The sequence below is a fragment of the Anomaloglossus baeobatrachus genome, chromosome 7 (genome assembly GCF_048569485.1).
Source record: "Anomaloglossus baeobatrachus isolate aAnoBae1 chromosome 7, aAnoBae1.hap1, whole genome shotgun sequence".
NCBI lineage: Eukaryota > Metazoa > Chordata > Amphibia > Anura > Aromobatidae > Anomaloglossus > Anomaloglossus baeobatrachus.
In genome coordinates this window covers 308,996,312-309,015,014 of record NC_134359.1, presented here as the reverse complement: position 1 = coordinate 309,015,014, position 18,703 = coordinate 308,996,312, and the positions used below count along the sequence as shown (strand labels likewise).

The window sequence follows — 18,703 nt, the reverse complement described above, 5'->3', positions numbered from 1 at the left end:
CACACTATAGAGCTCTGTACTGTAGAGCGGTCACACTATAGAGCTCTGTACTGTAAGAGCGGTCACACTATAGAGCTCTGTACTGTAGAGAGGTCACACTATAGAGCTCTGTACTGTAGATCGGTCACACTATAGAGCTCTGTACTGTAGAGAGGTCACACTATAGAGGTCTGTACTGTAGATCGGTCACACTATAGAGGTCTGTACTGTAGATCGGTCACACTATAGAGCTCTGTACTGTAGAGAGGTCACACTATAGAGCTCTGTACTGTAGAGCGGTCACACTATAGAGCTCTGTACTGTAGAGCGGTCACACTATAGAGCTCTGTACTGTAGAGCGGTCACACTATAGAGCTCTGTACTGTAGAGCGGTCACACTATAGAGCTCTACTGTAGAGCGGTCACACTATAGAGCTCTACTGTAGAGCGGTCACACTATAGAGCTCTGTACTGTAGAGCGGTCACACTATAGAGCTCTGTACTGTAAGAGCGGTCACACTATAGAGCCCTGTACTGTAGAGAGGTCACACTATAGAGCTCTGTACTGTAGAGAGGTCACACTATAGAGCTCTGTACTGTAGAGCGGTCACACTATAGAGCTCTGTACTGTAGAGAGGTCACACTATAGAGCTCTGTACTGTAGAGAGGTCACACTATAGAGCCCTGTACTGTAGAGCGGTCACACTATAGAGCCCTGTACTGTAGAGCGGTCACACTATAGAGCACTGTACTGTAGAGAGGTCACACTATAGAGATCTGTACTGTAGAGAGGTCACACTATAGAGCTCTGTACTGTAGAGCGGTCACACTATAGAGGTCTGTACTGTAGAGAGGTCACACTATAGAGCTCTGTACTGTAGAGCGGTCACACTATAGAGCTCTGTACTGTAGAGAGGTCACACTATAGAGCTCTGTACTGTAGAGAGGTCACACTATAGAGCTCTGTACTGTAGAGCGGTCACACTATAGAGCTCTGTACTGTAGAGAGGTCACACTATAGAGCTCTGTACTGTAGAGAGGTCACACTATAGAGCTCTGTACTGTAGAGAGTTCACACTATAGAGCTCTGTACTGTCGAGCGGTCACACTATAGAGCTCTGTACTGTAAGAGCGGTCACACTATAGAGATCTGTACTGTAGAGAGGTCACACTATAGAGCTCTGTACTGTAGAGAGGTCACACTATAGAGCCCTGTACTGTAGAGAGGTCACACTATAGAGCCCTGTACTGTAGAGAGGTCACACTATAGAGCTCTGTACTGTAGAGAGGTCACACTATAGAGCTCTGTACTGTAGAGAGGTCACACTATAGAGCTCTGTACTGTAGAGAGGTCACACTATAGAGCTCTGTACTGTAGAGAGGTCACACTATAGAGCTCTGTACTGTAGAGCGGTCACATTATAGAGCTCTGTACTGTAGAGAGGTCACACTATAGAGCTCTGTACTGTAGAGAGGTCACACTATAGAGCCCTGTACTGTAGAGAGGTCACACTATAGAGCCCTGTACTGTAGAGAGGTCACACTATAGAGCTCTGTACTGTAGAGAGGTCACACTATAGAGCTCTGTACTGTAGAGAGGTCACACTATAGAGCTCTGTACTGTAGAGAGGTCACACTATAGAGCTCTGTACTGTAGAGAGGTCACACTATAGAGCTCTGTACTGTAGAGAGGTCACACTATAGAGCCCTGTACTGTAGAGAGGTCACACTATAGAGCTCTGTACTGTAGAGCGGTCACACTATAGAGCTCTGTACTGTAAGAGCGGTCACACTATAGAGCTCTGTACTGTAGAGAGGTCACACTATAGAGCTCTGTACTGTAGAGCGGTCACACTATAGAGCTCTGTACTGTAGAGCGGTCACACTATAGAGCTCTGTACTGTAGAGAGGTCACACTATAGAGCTCTGTACTGTAGAGAGGTCACACTATAGAGCTCTGTACTGTAGAGAGGTCACACTATAGAGCCCTGTACTGTAGAGAGGTCACACTATAGAGCCCTGTACTGTAGAGCGGTCACACTATAGAGCTCTGTACTGTAGAGCGGTCACACTATAGAGCTCTGTACTGTAGAGCGGTCACACTATAGAGCTCTGTACTGTAGAGAGGTCACACTATAGAGCTCTGTACTGTAGAGAGGTCACACTATAGAGCCCTGTACTGTAGAGAGGTCACACTATAGAGCTCTGTACTGTAGAGCGTTCACACTATAGAGCTCTGTACTGTAGAGAGGTCACACTATAGAGCTCTGTACTGTAGAGAGGTCACACTATAGAGCTCTGTACTGTAGAGCGGTCACACTATAGAGCTCTGTACTGTAGAGAGGTCACACTATAGAGCTCTGTACTGTAGAGAGGTCACACTATAGAGCCCTGTACTGTAGAGAGGTCACACTATAGAGCCCTGTACTGTAGAGAGGTCACACTATAGAGCTCTGTACTGTAGAGAGGTCACACTATAGAGCTCTGTACTGTAGAGAGGTCACACTATAGAGCTCTGTACTGTAGAGAGGTCACACTATAGAGCTCTGTACTGTAGAGCGGTCACACTATAGAGCTCTGTACTGTAGAGCGGTCACACTATAGAGCTCTGTACTGTAGAGCGGTCACACTATAGAGCCCTGTACTGTAGAGAGGTCACACTATAGAGCCCTGTACTGTAGAGAGGTCACACTATAGAGCTCTGTACTGTAGAGAGGTCACACTATAGAGCTCTGTACTGTAAGAGCGGTCACACTATAGAGCTCTGTACTGTAGAGAGGTCACACTATAGAGCTCTGTACTGTAGAGCGGTCACACTATAGAGCTCTGTACTGTAGAGAGGTCACACTATAGAGGTCTGTACTGTAGAGAGGTCACACTATAGAGCTCTGTACTGTAGAGAGGTCACACTATAGAGCTCTGTACTGTACAGAGGTCACACTATAGAGTTCTGTACTGTAGAGAGGTCACACTATAGAGTTCTGTACTGTAGAGCGGTCACACTATAGAGCTCTGTACTGTAGAGAGGTCACACTATAGAGCCCTGTACTGTAGAGAGGTCACACTATAGAGTTCTGTACTGTAGAGCGGTCACACTATAGAGCTCTGTACTGTAGAGAGGTCACACTATAGAGCCCTGTACTGTAGAGCGGTCACACTATAGAGTTCTGTACTGTAGAGAGGTCACACTATAGAGTTCTGTACTGTAGAGCGGTCACACTATAGAGCCCTGTACTGTAGAGAGGTCACACTATAGAGGTCTGTACTGTAGAGAGGTCACACTATAGAGCCCTGTACTGTAGAGAGGTCACACTATAGAGCTCTGTACTGTAGAGAGGTCACACTATAGAGCTCTGTACTGTAGAGCGGTCACACTATAGAGCTCTGTACTGTAGAGAGGTCACACTATAGAGCTCTGTACTGTAGAGAGGTCACACTATAGAGCTCTGTACTGTAGAGAGGTCACACTATAGAGCTCTGTACTGTAGAGAGGTCACACTATAGAGCTCTGTACTGTAGAGAGGTCACACTATAGAGTTCTGTACTGTAGAGCGGTCACACTATAGAGCTCTGTACTGTAGAGCGGTCACACTATAGAGCTCTGTACTGTAGAGAGGTCACACTATAGAGCCCTGTACTGTAGAGAGGTCACACTATAGAGCTCTGTACTGTAGAGAGGTCACACTATAGAGCTCTGTACTGTAGAGAGGTCACACTATAGAGCTCTGTACTGTAGAGAGGTCACACTATAGAGCTCTGTACTGTAGAGAGGTCACACTATAGAGCTCTGTACTGTAGAGAGGTCACACTATAGAGCCCTGTACTGTAGAGCGGTCACACTATAGAGCTGTGTACTGTAGAGAGGTCACACTATAGAGCCCTGTACTGTAGAGAGGTCACACTATAGAGCTGTGTACTGTAGAGAGGTCACACTATAGAGCTCTGTACTGTAGAGAGGTCACACTATAGAGCTCTGTACTGTAGAGCGGTCACACTATAGAGCTCTGTACTGTAGAGAGGTCACACTATAGAGCTCTGTACTGTAGAGCGGTCACACTATAGAGCTCTGTACTGTAGATCGGTCACACTATAGAGCTCTGTACTGTAGAGAGGTCACACTATAGAGCTCTGTACTGTAAGAGCGGTCACACTATAGAGCTCTGTATTGTAACTGGGAAGAGAGGGAGCAGGAGAGCATGTGGCGATGTCGACAGCCAAAAGCCTCCCACCGGAGGAGACCAGTGATGGAGACGTCGACGGCCAAAAGCCTCCCATCGGAGAAGACCAGCGATGGAGACGTCGCCGGCTGGAAGCCATACACCAGAGGACACCAGCGATGGAGATGTCAATGGCCAGAAGCCTTACACCGGAGGATACCAGTGATGGAGACCTCAATGGTCGGAAACCTCACATCAGTGGAGGCCAGCGATGGAGATATCCATGGCAGGAAGCCTCACGCCAGAGGAGATCAGCAATGGAGACGCTGATGGCCAGAAGCCTGACACCGGAGGAGACCAGCGATGGAGACATCCATGGCCGAAAGACTTCAATCATCGCTACAAAGGATTCTCCACAAAGGGTTAAACATGATCATTTAATTTATGGGAAAGTTACTTTGTCCAATTAGTTTTAAGCCCTGAAATGATGAGATTTTGTAGAAAGATGGCTGCAAGTCCTAAATGTTTCGCAGGAGATTTTTGTTAAACCTTGTTAAGTAAATCTGAATGTCTCGACTTCAACTGTATGTCAATAGTTTTATTTTGAGTGAAAAAATAGTGGCCTGCAGAGCTGAAATCAGAAAGATTCAGTCACTGCCAAAGATTTCTGGACCTAACTGTATCTTCTTTATCTCACATCCCAACACAGTTATTCAACACTTTTAGCTCCCTCCTCCGCACACCGTTGCCTTCTCCGACCGCTCTCATCTCCGTAGAAGACTTTTCCACACATTTAAAAAAAAAAGATCAACTAAATCAGGCAATTGTTCACTGGATAACTACCCTAACCCTCCGTATAATAGACCACTGCCCTTCCCCTTTAACCTTCCACCCCATAATGACTGGAGAGCTTACACACCTTCTCACCAAATCACACCTCACCACTGCTGCACTTGACCCCATCCCTCCTCTATCCAAACCTTACCAGCATGCTTATACCGTCCCTAACCATCTCTTCAACCCATATTTAACCTCTGGTATGTTTCCTTCTGCTTTCAAAAGCGCTACTATTACACTTATCCTAAAGAAACCATCCCTCGACCTGAAGTCTACGTTCAGCTATCATCCCATATTAATGCCCCCATTTGACTCCAAGCTCCTCGAAAAACATGTCCATGCTGAACTTTCCTTCCATTCCTCGTCTAACTCACCCTTCGACAACCTACAATCCTGGTTCTGTTCCCACTGCTCCATGGACACTACCCTGACCAAAATTACTAACAACTTATTGACGGCCAAAGCTGACAAACATTTCTCGATACTCCTCCTCCTAGACCTGTCCCCTGTCTTTGACACAGTCGACCACTCCCTCCTACTACAGATCCTCTCCTCCCTCAGTATCACTGATCTCACCCTCTCCTGGATCTCCTCACACCTCAATAACCACACATTTAGTGTCTCCCACTCCCACACTACCTCCTCATCCTGCACAAGCTCTGTCGGTGTCCCTCAAGTCTGTCCTCAGACCTGTACTCTTCTCCATCTATACCTTTGGCCTGGGACAACTCATCAAGTCCCTTGGCTTTCAGTACCAAATATACGCTTCTGACCCTCAGATCTACCTCTCTGGCCCAGGCATCACCTTTCTGTTGACCAGAATCCCGGATTGTCTATCAGCCATATCCTCTTTCTCCTCTCACTTTCTATAGCTCAATATGGACAAAAATGAACTCATTTTCCTCCATCTCACTTATCTTCCCTACCTGATCTAACACAATAAATGACATAACGCTCTCCCTAGCACCAGATGTCTGCTGCCTTCGACTAACCCTGGACTCTTCCTTGTCCTTCACACCACACAACCAAGTTCTTACCACCTCCTGCTGCCTCCAGTTCTAAAAATGTTCCAAAATCCATCCATTCATTAACCCTGTATCTACTAAAATGCTAGTGCTGCCCTCATCATCTCCTTCCTCAACTACTGCAACATCCTCATTTGTGGCCTCGTGTGAACAGTCTTGCACCTCTCAGTCCGTCCTGAACTCCTATCTACTTCTTCGCTTCTCACCTCTGTTCTGCAAATCCCTTTCCCAACATACCCAGTGCAAACTACTAACACTAAACTACAAAGCTGGCCATAATCTGTCTCCTCTGAATATCTCTGAACTAATCTCCCAATATACACCAACAAGTAATCTCCGGTCTTCTCAAGACCTCCCTCTCTCCTCCACATTTATTTGTTTCTCACCCAACTGCCTTCAAGACTTCTCCAGAATATTCCTATCCTCTGGAATTCTGTGCAAAAACACGTACAATTATCTGCTACATTTGGAAGCTTCAAATGGAACTTGAAAACCTATCTCTGCAAGAAAGCCACAGCCTGCAATGATCCTGCTGCCCTCTCACCACCACTTGAGCTGCTGCCTCACCACCACTGGAGCTGCCCTATCACCACCACTTGAGCTGCTGCCTCACCACCACTGGAGCTGCCCTCTCACCACCACTGGAGCTGCAGCTTCATCACCATTGGAACAACCAGCTCACCACCACCGGAGCTCCTTGAACCCCCCCAACCTACTGTCTCCTTCCCAGTGTCCTGTAGATTGCAGGGTCCTCGTCCCTCTGTACGCATCTGTCATTGTTAGTCTCTGCATTGTAACTTATATTTGGTTTGTAATCTCTTCTCATGTACAAAACTGGGAATTAATGTTTCTCAAAAAAATATATAACACTTGGACTGTGGATTCTCTACTGTGGATGGTCTACATTGTGGAAAAGTTAAAATTATCTTCAGGGTGCAGATTTCTACAGCGGAGTTGTCCCCATGACATATTTGGTTTGCACCAGGTGTAGGGTGCCGCTACTTTGGACGTTTTGTTACTAGGACTAGGTATTGTGATCACAGGAAGGTTCTCTAAGGAGACTTAGGCTGGACTGCTGGAAATAAAGTGTCAGCTCTCCAGGTCGGCCGCTGCTCAAATTTCCAGGTGAGTACAGTTCTCCATCATTGTCTAACTTCAAAGCATGAGGCGGACCCATAACTCCAGCTCGACCTAAAAACACCCGTAACATCCCAGCGCAAACACCACATCAAAGGGGTCCCAGGCAAGAGGAGCAACCGCTCAAACATGCCGAGACCCCTGAGGCAGGAACGAGATATAGGGACAGAGGATCAAGGAGAGATTACATACATGTAAACATAAGTAACCTACTCACAAATCATGACGCTGTGAATCACACACCTTGTGTAGAGACCTCCGACATAGCAGGAACCACAAATCCCAGAATGAACACGAGCATCTTCCACAATGTAGATAGATGGGGGAGATGAGGTCAGCGCCCTGTGACAGAGATGCAATGAAATCACTGAGCAGAGGAATATCCAGAAAGACCCCCAGACGTTTGAGATTGGCTTGTAGTTTAGATCCCTGAAGTGGAGACATCTGGAGTATGGACACTGCCATATCTCTGATGTATAGACTGTGACTGAGTGACCTCTGTGTGTGGAGACCCCCTGATGAGAAGACATCCTGGTGAGAGACCCCTGGTGTGGAGTCTTCCTAGTGATAGAACCTCCTAGCCTAGGGGCTGCTTGGTCAGACTCTTGGTGTTTAGACTCCCTGGTGAGAGATCTCGGTTGTGGGGACCTCTGCCATGTAGGCCCCCTGGTGTAGAGACCCTTGGTGTTGGGACCCTCTGGTGTAGAGACCTCTGCCGTAGAGACTCCCTGGTCTAGAGACCTCTGTGGTGGAGACCCCCTGGAGAAGAGACCTTTGCCGTGGGGACCCCCTGGTGTAGAGACCTCTGGTGTAAACACTCACAGGTGTAGAGACCTCTGCTGTGGAGAACCCCTGGTGTAGCGACCTCTGCTGTCTAGACCCCCTAGTGTAGAGATCTCCGCTGTGGAAAACCATTGGTGTAGCGATCTCTGCTGTGAAGACCCCCTGGTGTAGAGACCTCAACTATGGAGACCCCCTGGTGTAGAGACCTCAGCTGTGGAAACCCTCTGGTGTGGAGAACCCCTGGTGTAGATACCTCAGCTGTGGAGAGCCTCTGGTGTGGAGATCCCCTGGTTTAGAGATCTCATATGTGGAGAGCCCCTAGTGTGGAGACCCCCTGGTGTAGATACCTCTGCTGTGGAGACCCCCTGGTGTAGAGATCTCATATGTGGAGAGCCCCTGGTGTAGATACTTTATCTGTGGAGACCTCTGGTGTGGAGACCCCCTGGTGTAGATACCTCAGCTGTGGAGACCTTCTGGCGCAGAGACCTCTGCTGTGGTGACCCCCTGGTGTAGAGACCTCAGCTGTGGAGACCCTCTGATGCATAGACATCTGCTGTGGAGACCTCCTGGTATAGCGTCCTCTGTTGTAGAGAACTCTGCCGTGTGGACCCCCTGGTGTAGAGACCTCTTGCTTCTTTGGGAGTCGGTTGCAGTTGCAGAGTCTCTTATACCGTGAACCGCAGCTGCAGGCAACTCGTGTCTGTACCCGTCCTCTGCACCTGTAGGAAGTTGTCTCATCTCTACCTGCAGGCGGGGGTTTCTCTGTGTCTGCTGTCTCTAGACCCGATTGGATTATTCCTATTATACCATCCATTGGACAAACACAAGATGGAAAAAAGTATGTACCCCTCACCTCCAGGAGCCTTTCATACATCCCAGTTTACTACCATAGGCATTACATGCGGTTGATCTCTGCAGATACAACAGCTCCTGCTCTTCTGGGAAGGTTTGGGGAGTTTTTTTAGATTTTGGAGGCATCTTGAAGTCAGACCCTGATGATGGAGGGGAAGAGGTGGTCACAATTTTTCCCAACAAACTCACCGAACAGAGAAGGATCTTCCCCAAACTGTTCCCACAAAGCACAATGTCTCGTACACTGGGTATAAAAGTCTACACGCCTCGGGTAAAATTCTAGGTTTTGTCATGTAAATAAATCCTTCCAAGAAGAATCATTTCAGATCTTTTCCCCCCTTTTAAAGGTCAGCCATAATCTATACAAATCCAGCGAGAAACATTATTTTGAGAGGAAAATAAAAGTAATAAATCTACAATAAATGTGGTTTCATAAGTGTTGACACCCTCTTATAATTGGGGCTGTGGTTGTGTTCAGAATCAGCCGATCACATTACCCCCATGTCACACAGTATCAGAGCTCAGCCGCCATCACTTACAGCAATTCTGGTTAACCACGGAGAAAGTGTCGCTGTTTTAGGCCTCTGCCACAGTCACGTGAAAATCACGCACGTGCCGAGAGACACGCATTTCCCCTGCGTGTTGCGTGCAGGTAAGTACGTGTCTCTGGTACGTGCGGGCCACGTGTGTTCTACGTGTGCTATCCGCGATAGCACACGTAGAACCGGTAATTTACATACTCACGTGGTCCTTCCTGCTGTCCACGCTGCTGTCCGTGGTGCTGATCCTCGGTCTCCAGCCCTGCCGTCTCCCTGCTGCTGCTGCCAGGCAGTGAAGTGAATATTAAATGAGAATAATGAGCGGCGGTCGGCAGCAAGAGGCAGCAGCGGCAGAGACAGCAGGGCTGGAGAAGGTGAGTAAATGTTTTTTTTTAACTGACACGTGTGTTTTCTCCGGCGTGTGTCACACGGGACCGCATCCACACTACACCCGTGTGGTACGGGTGTGGGCCGTGTGACACCCGTGCTGCCGGAGAAAACACTGACATGTCAGCGCTTAAAAAAACGCACACACGTACAAAACGCACACGGACACACGTTCCATGTGGTTTTACGTGTGTGTGCCTGCTACCATAGGGTAGCATTGCTGAACGTGTCTCCGTGCCGCCGGTACGTGCAAAAAATGACAAACATGTGCCGGCGGCACAGATGTGTGTCGCAGGCTTTAGGAGGATTTTCCTGACATATTCTGGTCCATGAACTGCTGACAACACAGCAAAGGGTCTCATTGTGGAAAGTTATCAGTCAGGGGAAGGGAACAAAAATAATGTATAAGGCAGATAGTTAAGATATCATGGACCCTGTGAACATATCATCAAGAAGGGGTTTAGATTTGGCACAACAGTGACATTACCTAGAACTGGACATCCATCAAAATTCATGAAAAGACAAAAGAAAATTCACGCGAGAGATGGACAATAACATTAAAGGAGCTGCAGAAATTTCTGGCCAGTCCTGGTTGTGTCCTGCTTATGGCAACAATCTCCTATATCCTTCATATGTCCGGGGTAAGGGGTTGGGGGACTAGACGGAGCCTTTTTTTTTTTTAAGCAGGTGGTAAAGTGTTCTTGTCTGAGGAGATTGAGTGGGAAGTATTCGGCCATGATTCTGCCACTCAGCATTGTGCTTGGTGATGTACGGCTGCTGCAGCTGCTCGGCCATGAAGCTCCCGGAAGGAGCAGTGTTTGTACTGATGTTAACAGAAGGGGTTTGGACTCTGCAGTGTATGGGGTCAGTAGAGTGGTGGTTACTTTTCTGCCCTCTGATCCTCAGTACTTGGCCCCCAGCTCTGTAATGTTATGGGGTCTCCACCTCGTGGTTGCAGTTTATAAACTTTGTCCTTCCCTTAAAACAACCAAAAAAAAGAAGGAAATAATGTCCCAATCCGGACAATCAAGAAGAAAAATCTAAAAGGGTAGAGTAGATCCTGAGGTCTGGTGACTTGGTAGCCAGATGTTAAAGCCACCAAAAAACAAGTAGGAAAGGGTTAATGTACCACGTTAGGAATAAGTCATGTCAGGAATTGCCTGAGTATCGGGCAATGATCCGTCCACAGTTTTTACGACTTTGATTTTGCCGGTGGGAAATGTCCAGTTATCCAGGAGAAAATCCAGGACTTGTATCACTTGGAATTAGATTTCTACTGAAGCATAATCCATGAAGGATCTAAATAAAGCCCCAGAACAGACCCCCGATACCTAACATGATTGTGAAGCCCCCGGAACCGTTTGTGCACTAAACACCAAGGCACGGCAGGTGCAGGAGCTCCGAAGACCAAGATGATGGAAAGAAGACGACCACAACACATGCCGAGTTCCAGAAGATCCACAGTGGTGGGGGCCACACTACCTCGGCCATCTTCACAAAAAGAATGACCAGGACATAATGCCGTCATAGATGAAATGGCATTGCATAGGAAAGAACGCATTGGTGGACTCCAAGGAGCAGCATAGAAGGTGGCTGACTTATCTGTGGCAGATGGCCGTACAGCCGTAGTGCATAAATCCCTTGCTATTGTGCAAATCCCAATCCTGGCCCAGTTTGGGCTCTCCTTTCTTCATCTGGTGGCATGGCGCAGTATGGGCTCGCCTTTCATTGCTCAGTTTCGGCCCACCTTTCATTGCGCCGCTTGCGCAGTTTCGGTTCTCCCTTCATCATGCAACTTGGTACAGTTTGGGCTCTCTTCATCACATGGCTTGACGCAGTTTAGGATCTCCATCACATTACTTGACTCAGTTTGGGCTCACTTTTCATCGCGCGTGTCAAGAAGACAGACTGAGACAGCCTGGGAGATCACACAGATCACTGCTGCCACCAAGTTGTCAAAGACAGCACTCGCTGCCTCCAATCGTCATGGCAATAAAGCAATTGACGATCAATTCATGGACGAGGCTGCGGTTCTTTCCACTAGGCAGATAATTGGGGAGCCGACAGTGTGATTTTATATATATATATATATATATATATATATATATATATATATATATTATATATATATATATATATATATATATATAAAGATTCCAGCGCATGGTATATAAAGTTCGGTACTGTTACTGCCAACTCTACAATAACAAAGAGAACCACTAACTGCCTCCACCAATTGCTTTACAGGCCGACTGGACACTGGCTTTGGGGATCTGCTTTATAGAACAAGAGGAACAAAACTATTACATTTTATATATTTAATCCAAAAACTATTCAGTGTTTATAAAAATATACAAAATATCTTACAAAGGGGAACAAAACAATTCAGTATATGTAATTACATGAAAGGGATAAACAAAAGAAAATTACTATACCTGATATCACTGCAATAGCTTCAGATTTTGTGGAGGGAAGTACTCCAATGGCTCGTGGAACAATCCTACGCATGTCATGTCCCCACCGGAGTCCGCTCCTGTGACTTCTGCTCCGATCGCCAGACGACGCCATGTTCCCACCATGGATAGTGCTGGTAATGGGAGAGGAGTCGGTGCCCGTGGCTCTGCGGAGCACAGGCTCCGCTCATCCACAAGGCTGGGTTTCCCTGGAACCTGCAGTACCACTGGCTGACTGTGGGTGGCGGGTGTCTTCCAGCTGAAGTTACCATCATTCACCTGCAGCCAATGGGAAGACACCACACCCTTCTTATTCCCCCTCCTGTCACATGACCACTGCCAGAGATAGTTCTGTTCTCCTGGCTCATGTGCGGTTTGTATGTTGATTCCTGTGCGCTGACCTTTGCTTGTTGTTTGACTACCCTCCTGCCTGTCGTTTTTGTACCTTGCTGCCAGTTCCGGATTTGACCTCTGCTTTGTCTCCTCACTACGCCCTTGCCTGCTGATTCTGTTCCTGTTTAGCATCTCCTGGTTTTTGACCCTGCCTGACGACCACGGACTACAGTCTACCACAGGTAGTGATCTCCAGGGCCCTGTGTAATTCCAAATCCCTGTATAGGGGTTAAAGGGTTGCAGAGTTCTTGGGGTCCTGCTTTGTGAGCGGCTTTTCTCTAGACTCCCCTTACAGCCAGTCTGAGTCTGTGGCTCCAATCAGGCATTACAACGCAGCAATGTACTTTCTTGCATTGAACAAGTAGTCAATTCAAACTTCTGTATTTATTCACGAACAGTCACTCACTCCTACATACCTCCCCCCTTGGTGACCTCTTGTGTTGGGGCGATTTCCTCCTTTGCTTGTCCCAGTTTGGGCTCTCCATTCATCACACAGCTTGGCTGAGTTTGGGATCTCCCTTCATTGCGTGTCTTGGCCCAGTTTGGGCTCTTCCTTTACAGTGTGGCTGGCCCAGTTTGGGCTCTCCCTCCATCGTGTCTTGGGCTCTGCTTCTATCGTGTGACTTGTCCCAGGCTGGGCTTTCCCTTCATCATGTGGCTTAGTGCAGTTTGGGCTCTCCCATCATCTTGTGGCTTAGCAGTTTGGGCTCTCCTTTCATCACATGGCTTGGTGCAGTTTGGGCTCGCCTTTCCTTGCATGGATTAGCGCAGTTTGGGTTCTACCTTCATTTCATCATGTGACTTGATGGGAGTTTGGTCTCTCCATCATGTGTCTTGGGCTCTCCCTTCATCATATGGCTTGCCCTAGTTTAGGCTCTCCCTTCATCATATGGCTTGCCCTAGTTTAGGCTCTCCCTTCATCATATGGCTTGCCCTAGTTTAGGCTCTCCCTTCATCGTATGGCTTGCCCTAGTTTAGGCTCTCCCTTCATCGTATGGCTTGCCCTAGTTTAGGCTCTCCCTTCATCGTGCGGCTTGCCCTAGTTTAGGCTCTCCCTTCATCGTGTGGCTTGCCCTAGTTTAGGCTCTCCCTTCATCGTGTGGCTTGCCCTAGTTTAGGCTCTCCCTTTATCGTGCGGCTTGCCCTAGTTTAGGCTCTCCCTTTATCGTGCGGGTTTCCCTAGTTTAGGCTCTCCCTTCATCGTGTGGCTTGCCCTAGTTTAGGCTCTCCCTTCATCGTGTGGCTTGCTCTAGTTTAGGCTCTCCCTTCATCGTGTGGCTTGCCCTAGTTTAGGCTCTCCCTTCATCGTGTGGCTTGCCCTAGTTTAGGCTCTCCCTTCATCGTGTGGCTTGCCCTAGTTTAGGCTCTCCCTTTATCGTGTGGCTTGCTCTAGTTTAGGCTCTCCCATCATCGTGTGGCTTGCCCTAGTTTAGGCTCTCCCTTCATCGTGCGGCTTGCCCTAGTTTAGGCTCTCCCTTCATTGTGTGGCTTGCCCTGGTTTGGGTTCTCCCTTCATTGCACAGTTTGGGCTCTCCATCATGTAGTTTGGGCTCTCACTTAGAGGCACAGCTTGTCGCACTAGGGGCGCTCCCTTCATCGCGACTCTTGTTCTCGCCATTCATTGCATGGCTTGGCCCAGTTTGGGCTCCCTTTTCATTGTGTGGCTTTATGCAGTTTGGGCTCTCCCTTCTTTGTGTGGCATGGCCCAGTTTGGGCTTTTCCTTCATCGCATGGCTTGGTGCAGTTTAGGCTCCCCCTTTTTTGCACAGCTTGGTGAAAAGACGAGTTTTAATAATTTTTGTGGGTAACAGGATTGTGAGGGATGATGTGATAACATTACCTGACATGAAGGTAGCAATATTGTGTGTATGGTACGGCCCCCGGCCATAGCATCTGTAAGCGTAGAGGATAGAGGACCCATCACATGGATCATACCATTCATCAGAACAGGGAAGAACACAAGGAACCACTGACCCTATAATCTGGAGTGGGGTGTCTAGGACAACGCTGCCGCTGTCCACAGTCCCAGTCTCATCAACTTAGTATCATCATATAACAAATTATAATCTTTACATACAGAGAACCTCTCCTTTCCTAACTCTTCTGACAGCTGAGAACATGTTACAATATATCAGTGCAGTGAAGAGCCCTGAATACAGGATTTGTGCTATTCACAAGATTATGTGACACTGTTACAAACCCTCAGCCGTGTGAGGAGAACTAGGTCAGGTGGTCTTGGTATAATGAGGACATCAAACAAGGACTCTGTAGTTTGGGCAGAGTTCCTCTTCTTATAAATGTGATCTTATACATTGAGTTTATCACCAGAGCTGCAGCGTTTATTTATCAAGAAACCTCCACGTGACCCAGCAGTCCGCCAACTCAATATGTAGTCCTCTGTGTGAGGCGCCTGGAGTGCAGAGACTCGTCTAGTCCTCCCCGGAGCTGGACTCATCCTCCGACAGATCTGGCACCGGGAACCTCAAGATGGCAGCAACTCCCGTCAGCTGGTTCAGTTCTGGAGAGATAAAATAGTCCCAAAATGTGAGGACAAAATATCTGTGCCTCCAGTCGCTCCCCGGGCCCGACCGTCCCGTCGCCAGTCGCTCCCCGGGCCCGACCGTCCCGCCGCCAGTCGCTCCCCGTGCCCGACCTTCCCGCCGCCAGTCGCTCCCCGGGCCCGACCGTACCGTCGCCAGTCGCTCCCCGGGCCTGACCATCACCAGTTACTTACGTTCTCCGGAGACATGTAAACTTGAGAAAATCCTAACAGAGAAAATGGAGAAAGATTAATAAGCCTGATGGTGGCAACGTCTCAGGACAGGCCACTGCTCTCCATTCTCACCTCACTGCTCCTCCATTCTCCTTCACACCATCCACAAGTCTCACATAACGGCTGCGAGTTGCCACGTCCTGATGTCTATGGGAGAAAAAGCAGAAGTAGGAGAGCATAAAGTGGAGCGGGGGCGTGGAAGAAGTAGAGGGGGGGGGGCGGGGAGAGTGGTGCAGGGGGGCGCAGGGAGAGTGGAGAGAGGGGGGAGGGGGGCGCAGGAGGAGAGGGGGGGGGGGAGGCGCAGAGGAAGGAAAAGATGGTGCATACAGTCAGGAGTCCTGGAAGCTTAAGTTACCTGAAGAGCTCATCAGTTACCAGCAGGGTGTCGATGGCCAACGCTTCATTCGCTTGCTCCACGTGTTTAATCCTACAAGACAACAAAGAAGGAAAAATCCGCACTGAGGATGGGCAGAGTAGTGACACGAGTCCGTTAAAAGTAGTAGTGGGGGAGCAGTGGTTTGTCAGCTGGTGAGCCCTGCAGGGCAGGGTGGGTTACCACTGTGCCCAGTGCCAGGGAGGAGGGTGCGGTGCCAGCGATAAGGATCTGCAGGTGCTGATAACCCGGGGGGATCCGTCATGACGTGACCTGCATGGCTGAGATAAGGGTGTCTGGCAGGGTGACAGCAGCAGGCAGGGTGCGGCGCAGAGGACTCACCCGTAGAAGGCCCGCTCCGGCTCGTGCTGCAGCATCTTGTAGAAGTCTCCCAGGGCTTTTATTTCACTGGCTGCCTGTAATGAGCAGAGGGGCAGCAGTCAGTGAGGGCGCAGGGACTGGGGTCACGCACCTGGGGCGCGCAGTGCAGGGCCCAGGGCCTCGTACTTGTGGTGCAGTGCAGGGCCCGGGGCCTCGTACTTGGGGCCCACTCACCTTGGTATCTGCCAGGCGGGCAGTGACTACGGGATCACACAGAATCTCTGCAACAACAATAAAATCAGTCACCAGTGTGTACATGACCCAGAGAAAGCCAAGAGAGCGCTGCTCCCCCCCCCAGCAGCCCGGAGGAGTGGTACCGGCACGCTCTGCACTGTGAGGCCACGCGTTACCTGTCAGCGAGTACTTGTGTCCGGACGAGCTGTGCACCTGCAGGAACTTCCCTCGATTCTCCAAAATCGTCTTCAGGTCCTGCTTCACAGCTCGAAGGAAAAGAAACTCACAGAACTGTTCACGGACGAAACCGGGAGATGCCACGAGGACGACCTTCACCACTGCGAGACAGCACAGGGGTGTGAGACACAGAGACAGCGAGATGGATAGAGACACAGACAGAGAGAGACACACAGAAAGAGAGAGAGAGCGAAACACAAATGCAGAGAGGAGAGAGAGCGAAACACAAATGCAGAGAGGAGAGAGAGCGAAACACAATGCAGAGAGGAGAGAGCGAACGAAACAATGCAGAGAGGAGAGAGCGAACGAAACACAATGCAGAGAGGAGAGAGCGAACGAAACAATGCAGAGAGGAGAGAGACCGAAACAATGCAGAGAAGAGAGAGAGGAGAGAGTGAAACACAATGTGAAGAGGAGAGGGAGAGAGAACAGGGGGGTGAGAGACACAGAATAAAAGAGCACTCACCGTCAAAGCTGATGTGACGGATAATTCCCTGCATGACTTGCTCATAGAACTTCTCCAGTGCCTGAGAAGAAAGAAAAGACTGAGAGCAAGCGGTAGAGAAGCGGAGAAGGGGGCGAGCGAACCAGAGAAGCGAGCAGGGGGGCGAGCGAACCAGAGAAGTGAGCAGGGGGGGCGAACAAGCAAGAGAGGCGAGCAGGGGGGCGAGCAAGCCAGAGAAGCGAGCAGGGGGCGAACAAGCAACAGAGGCGAGCAGGGGGCGAACAAGCAAGAGAGGCAAGCAGGGGGGCGAACAAGCAAGAGAGGCAAGCAGGGGGGCGAACGAGCCAGAGAGGCAGGCAGGGGGCGGGCAGGATGCGAGCGAGTGGGCAGGGGGCGAGCGAGTGGGCAGGGGGGCGAGCGAGTGGGCAGGGGGGCGAGCGAGTGGGCAGGGGGGCGAGCGAGTGGGCAGGCAAGCGGGCAGAAGCCATTTCGCATGGACAGACATGGGTGCAGACGAACCTTCTCATGTTGTGAGCAGTTTCCACGCCTCTTTCGTGGAATAGTGGTTTCAATCTTGGCGCGGAGCAGGGTCATACTAGATGTGACGAGACAGATGTGGGCGAGACCTTCCTGCATGACGACTGCCGCCACATCAGCATTAAAGGCAGGGTCACAGGCCTGCTCTGTAGGGGAGAGGGTGGTGGTCAGCCATGTGCATGGTGGTCAGAGGCTGCGAGCTCATTCCCCGCAGAGCTCACCTATCCTCTCCAGCACTATGCTGTCCCACTGTTTCTTCGCCAAGGTAAACTTGCGATTCGGCTCCAGTTCAATAGTGTGATAGGCACCCATCTAGAAACACAAATGAGACTGAGACTGGAGGCATGAACTCCTGGGGGCCACATAGCGCCACCACCTACCTTCACATACTGATTCTCCTGAATGTTGATACCCTTCACCCGCAGCTGGCATGCCTGGGAGTCAAAGTCAATGGTCTCCACACAGATGGTGAGGGTGGTCCGTACACGGTTACTACCCACGCTGCCCGTTGAGGACTCAGTTGTCACCTTCCTGCATGAGGAGAAGGGAAAGACCTCATCATCAGTGCGGCCGCTTCTGCCCCCTCAGCCACCCCACTCCAAGACTCGTCCATCAATACAGTGCAGCCGCTACAGTCCTGCCCAAATCAGGGGGCAGCAGAAGTGCTCACCTGATCGTGGACGCCCGCAAACTGTCGCCCACCTGCAGCAGATTATACGTGTGCCACATGTCTTCCGCCTCCTCCGGAACCAGCGTCACCTGACTGAGGAGAGGAAAGTAAGAAGCAGGAAGAGACACAACTGACCCAGGAGGAGAGGAAAGTAAGAAGCGGCAGGAGACACACACACACATCCGGGAGAAGAGGAAAGTAAGAAGCCAGAGGAGACACACCCACTCCGGGAGTAGAAGTAAGAAGCAGGAGGAGACACAACCGCCCCAGGAGGAGAGGAAAGTAAGAAGCAGGAGGAGACACAACCGCCCCAGGAGGAGAGGAAAGTAAGAAGCAGGAGGAGAGGAAAGTAAGAAGCAGGAGGACACACACATCTGGGAGAAGAGGAAAATAAGAAGCCAGAGGAGACACACCCACTCCGGGAGAAGAGGAAAGTAAAAAGCAGGAGGAGACACAACTGCCCCAGGGGGAGAGGAAAGTAAGAAGCGGGAGGAGACACACACACATCCGGGAGAAGAGGAAAGTAAGAAGCCAGAGGAGACACACCCACTCCGGGAGAAGAGGAAAGTAA

At 49.7% G+C, this 18,703-nt stretch overlaps 2 protein-coding genes across 5 annotated transcripts in view; both read right to left on the bottom strand.

Moving 5' to 3' along the window:
- The window catches only part of KREMEN2 (kringle containing transmembrane protein 2), a 56,427-nt gene extending 47,843 nt beyond the window's left edge, over positions 1 to 8,584 (bottom strand). The window contains exons 1-2 of one of the 3 annotated variants that reach the window (XM_075318675.1): positions 8,374 to 8,584; positions 7,379 to 7,477 (exon numbers count right to left, since the gene is read on the bottom strand). In XM_075318675.1, coding sequence (XP_075174790.1) covers positions 7,379 to 7,436 — 58 coding nt within the window. In that variant the 5' untranslated portion in view covers positions 7,437 to 7,477; positions 8,374 to 8,584. Of the gene's footprint in view, positions 1 to 7,352; positions 7,478 to 8,171; positions 8,186 to 8,373 lie in introns of those variants that run through there. The other 2 variants (XM_075318676.1, XM_075318678.1) reach the window with 2 other exon arrangements.
- Positions 8,585 to 14,859: 6,275 nt separating this feature from the next.
- Positions 14,860 to 18,703, bottom strand: part of PELO (pelota mRNA surveillance and ribosome rescue factor) — an 8,486-nt gene continuing 4,642 nt past the window's right edge. Inside the window, exons 2-13 of one of the 2 annotated variants that reach the window (XM_075318673.1) lie at positions 18,133 to 18,225; positions 17,843 to 17,993; positions 17,684 to 17,774; positions 17,445 to 17,608; positions 16,947 to 17,007; positions 16,420 to 16,581; positions 16,244 to 16,290; positions 16,031 to 16,104; positions 15,671 to 15,742; positions 15,388 to 15,462; positions 15,277 to 15,308; positions 14,860 to 15,060 (exon numbers count right to left, since the gene is read on the bottom strand). In XM_075318673.1, the coding sequence (XP_075174788.1) occupies positions 14,972 to 15,060; positions 15,277 to 15,308; positions 15,388 to 15,462; positions 15,671 to 15,742; positions 16,031 to 16,104; positions 16,244 to 16,290; positions 16,420 to 16,581; positions 16,947 to 17,007; positions 17,445 to 17,608; positions 17,684 to 17,774; positions 17,843 to 17,993; positions 18,133 to 18,225 (1,111 nt within the window). In that variant the 3' untranslated portion in view covers positions 14,860 to 14,971. The remainder of the gene's footprint in view (positions 15,061 to 15,276; positions 15,309 to 15,387; positions 15,463 to 15,670; positions 15,743 to 16,030; positions 16,105 to 16,243; positions 16,291 to 16,419; positions 16,582 to 16,946; positions 17,008 to 17,444; positions 17,609 to 17,683; positions 17,775 to 17,842; positions 17,994 to 18,132; positions 18,226 to 18,703) is intronic. The other variant, XM_075318674.1, reaches the window with a different exon arrangement.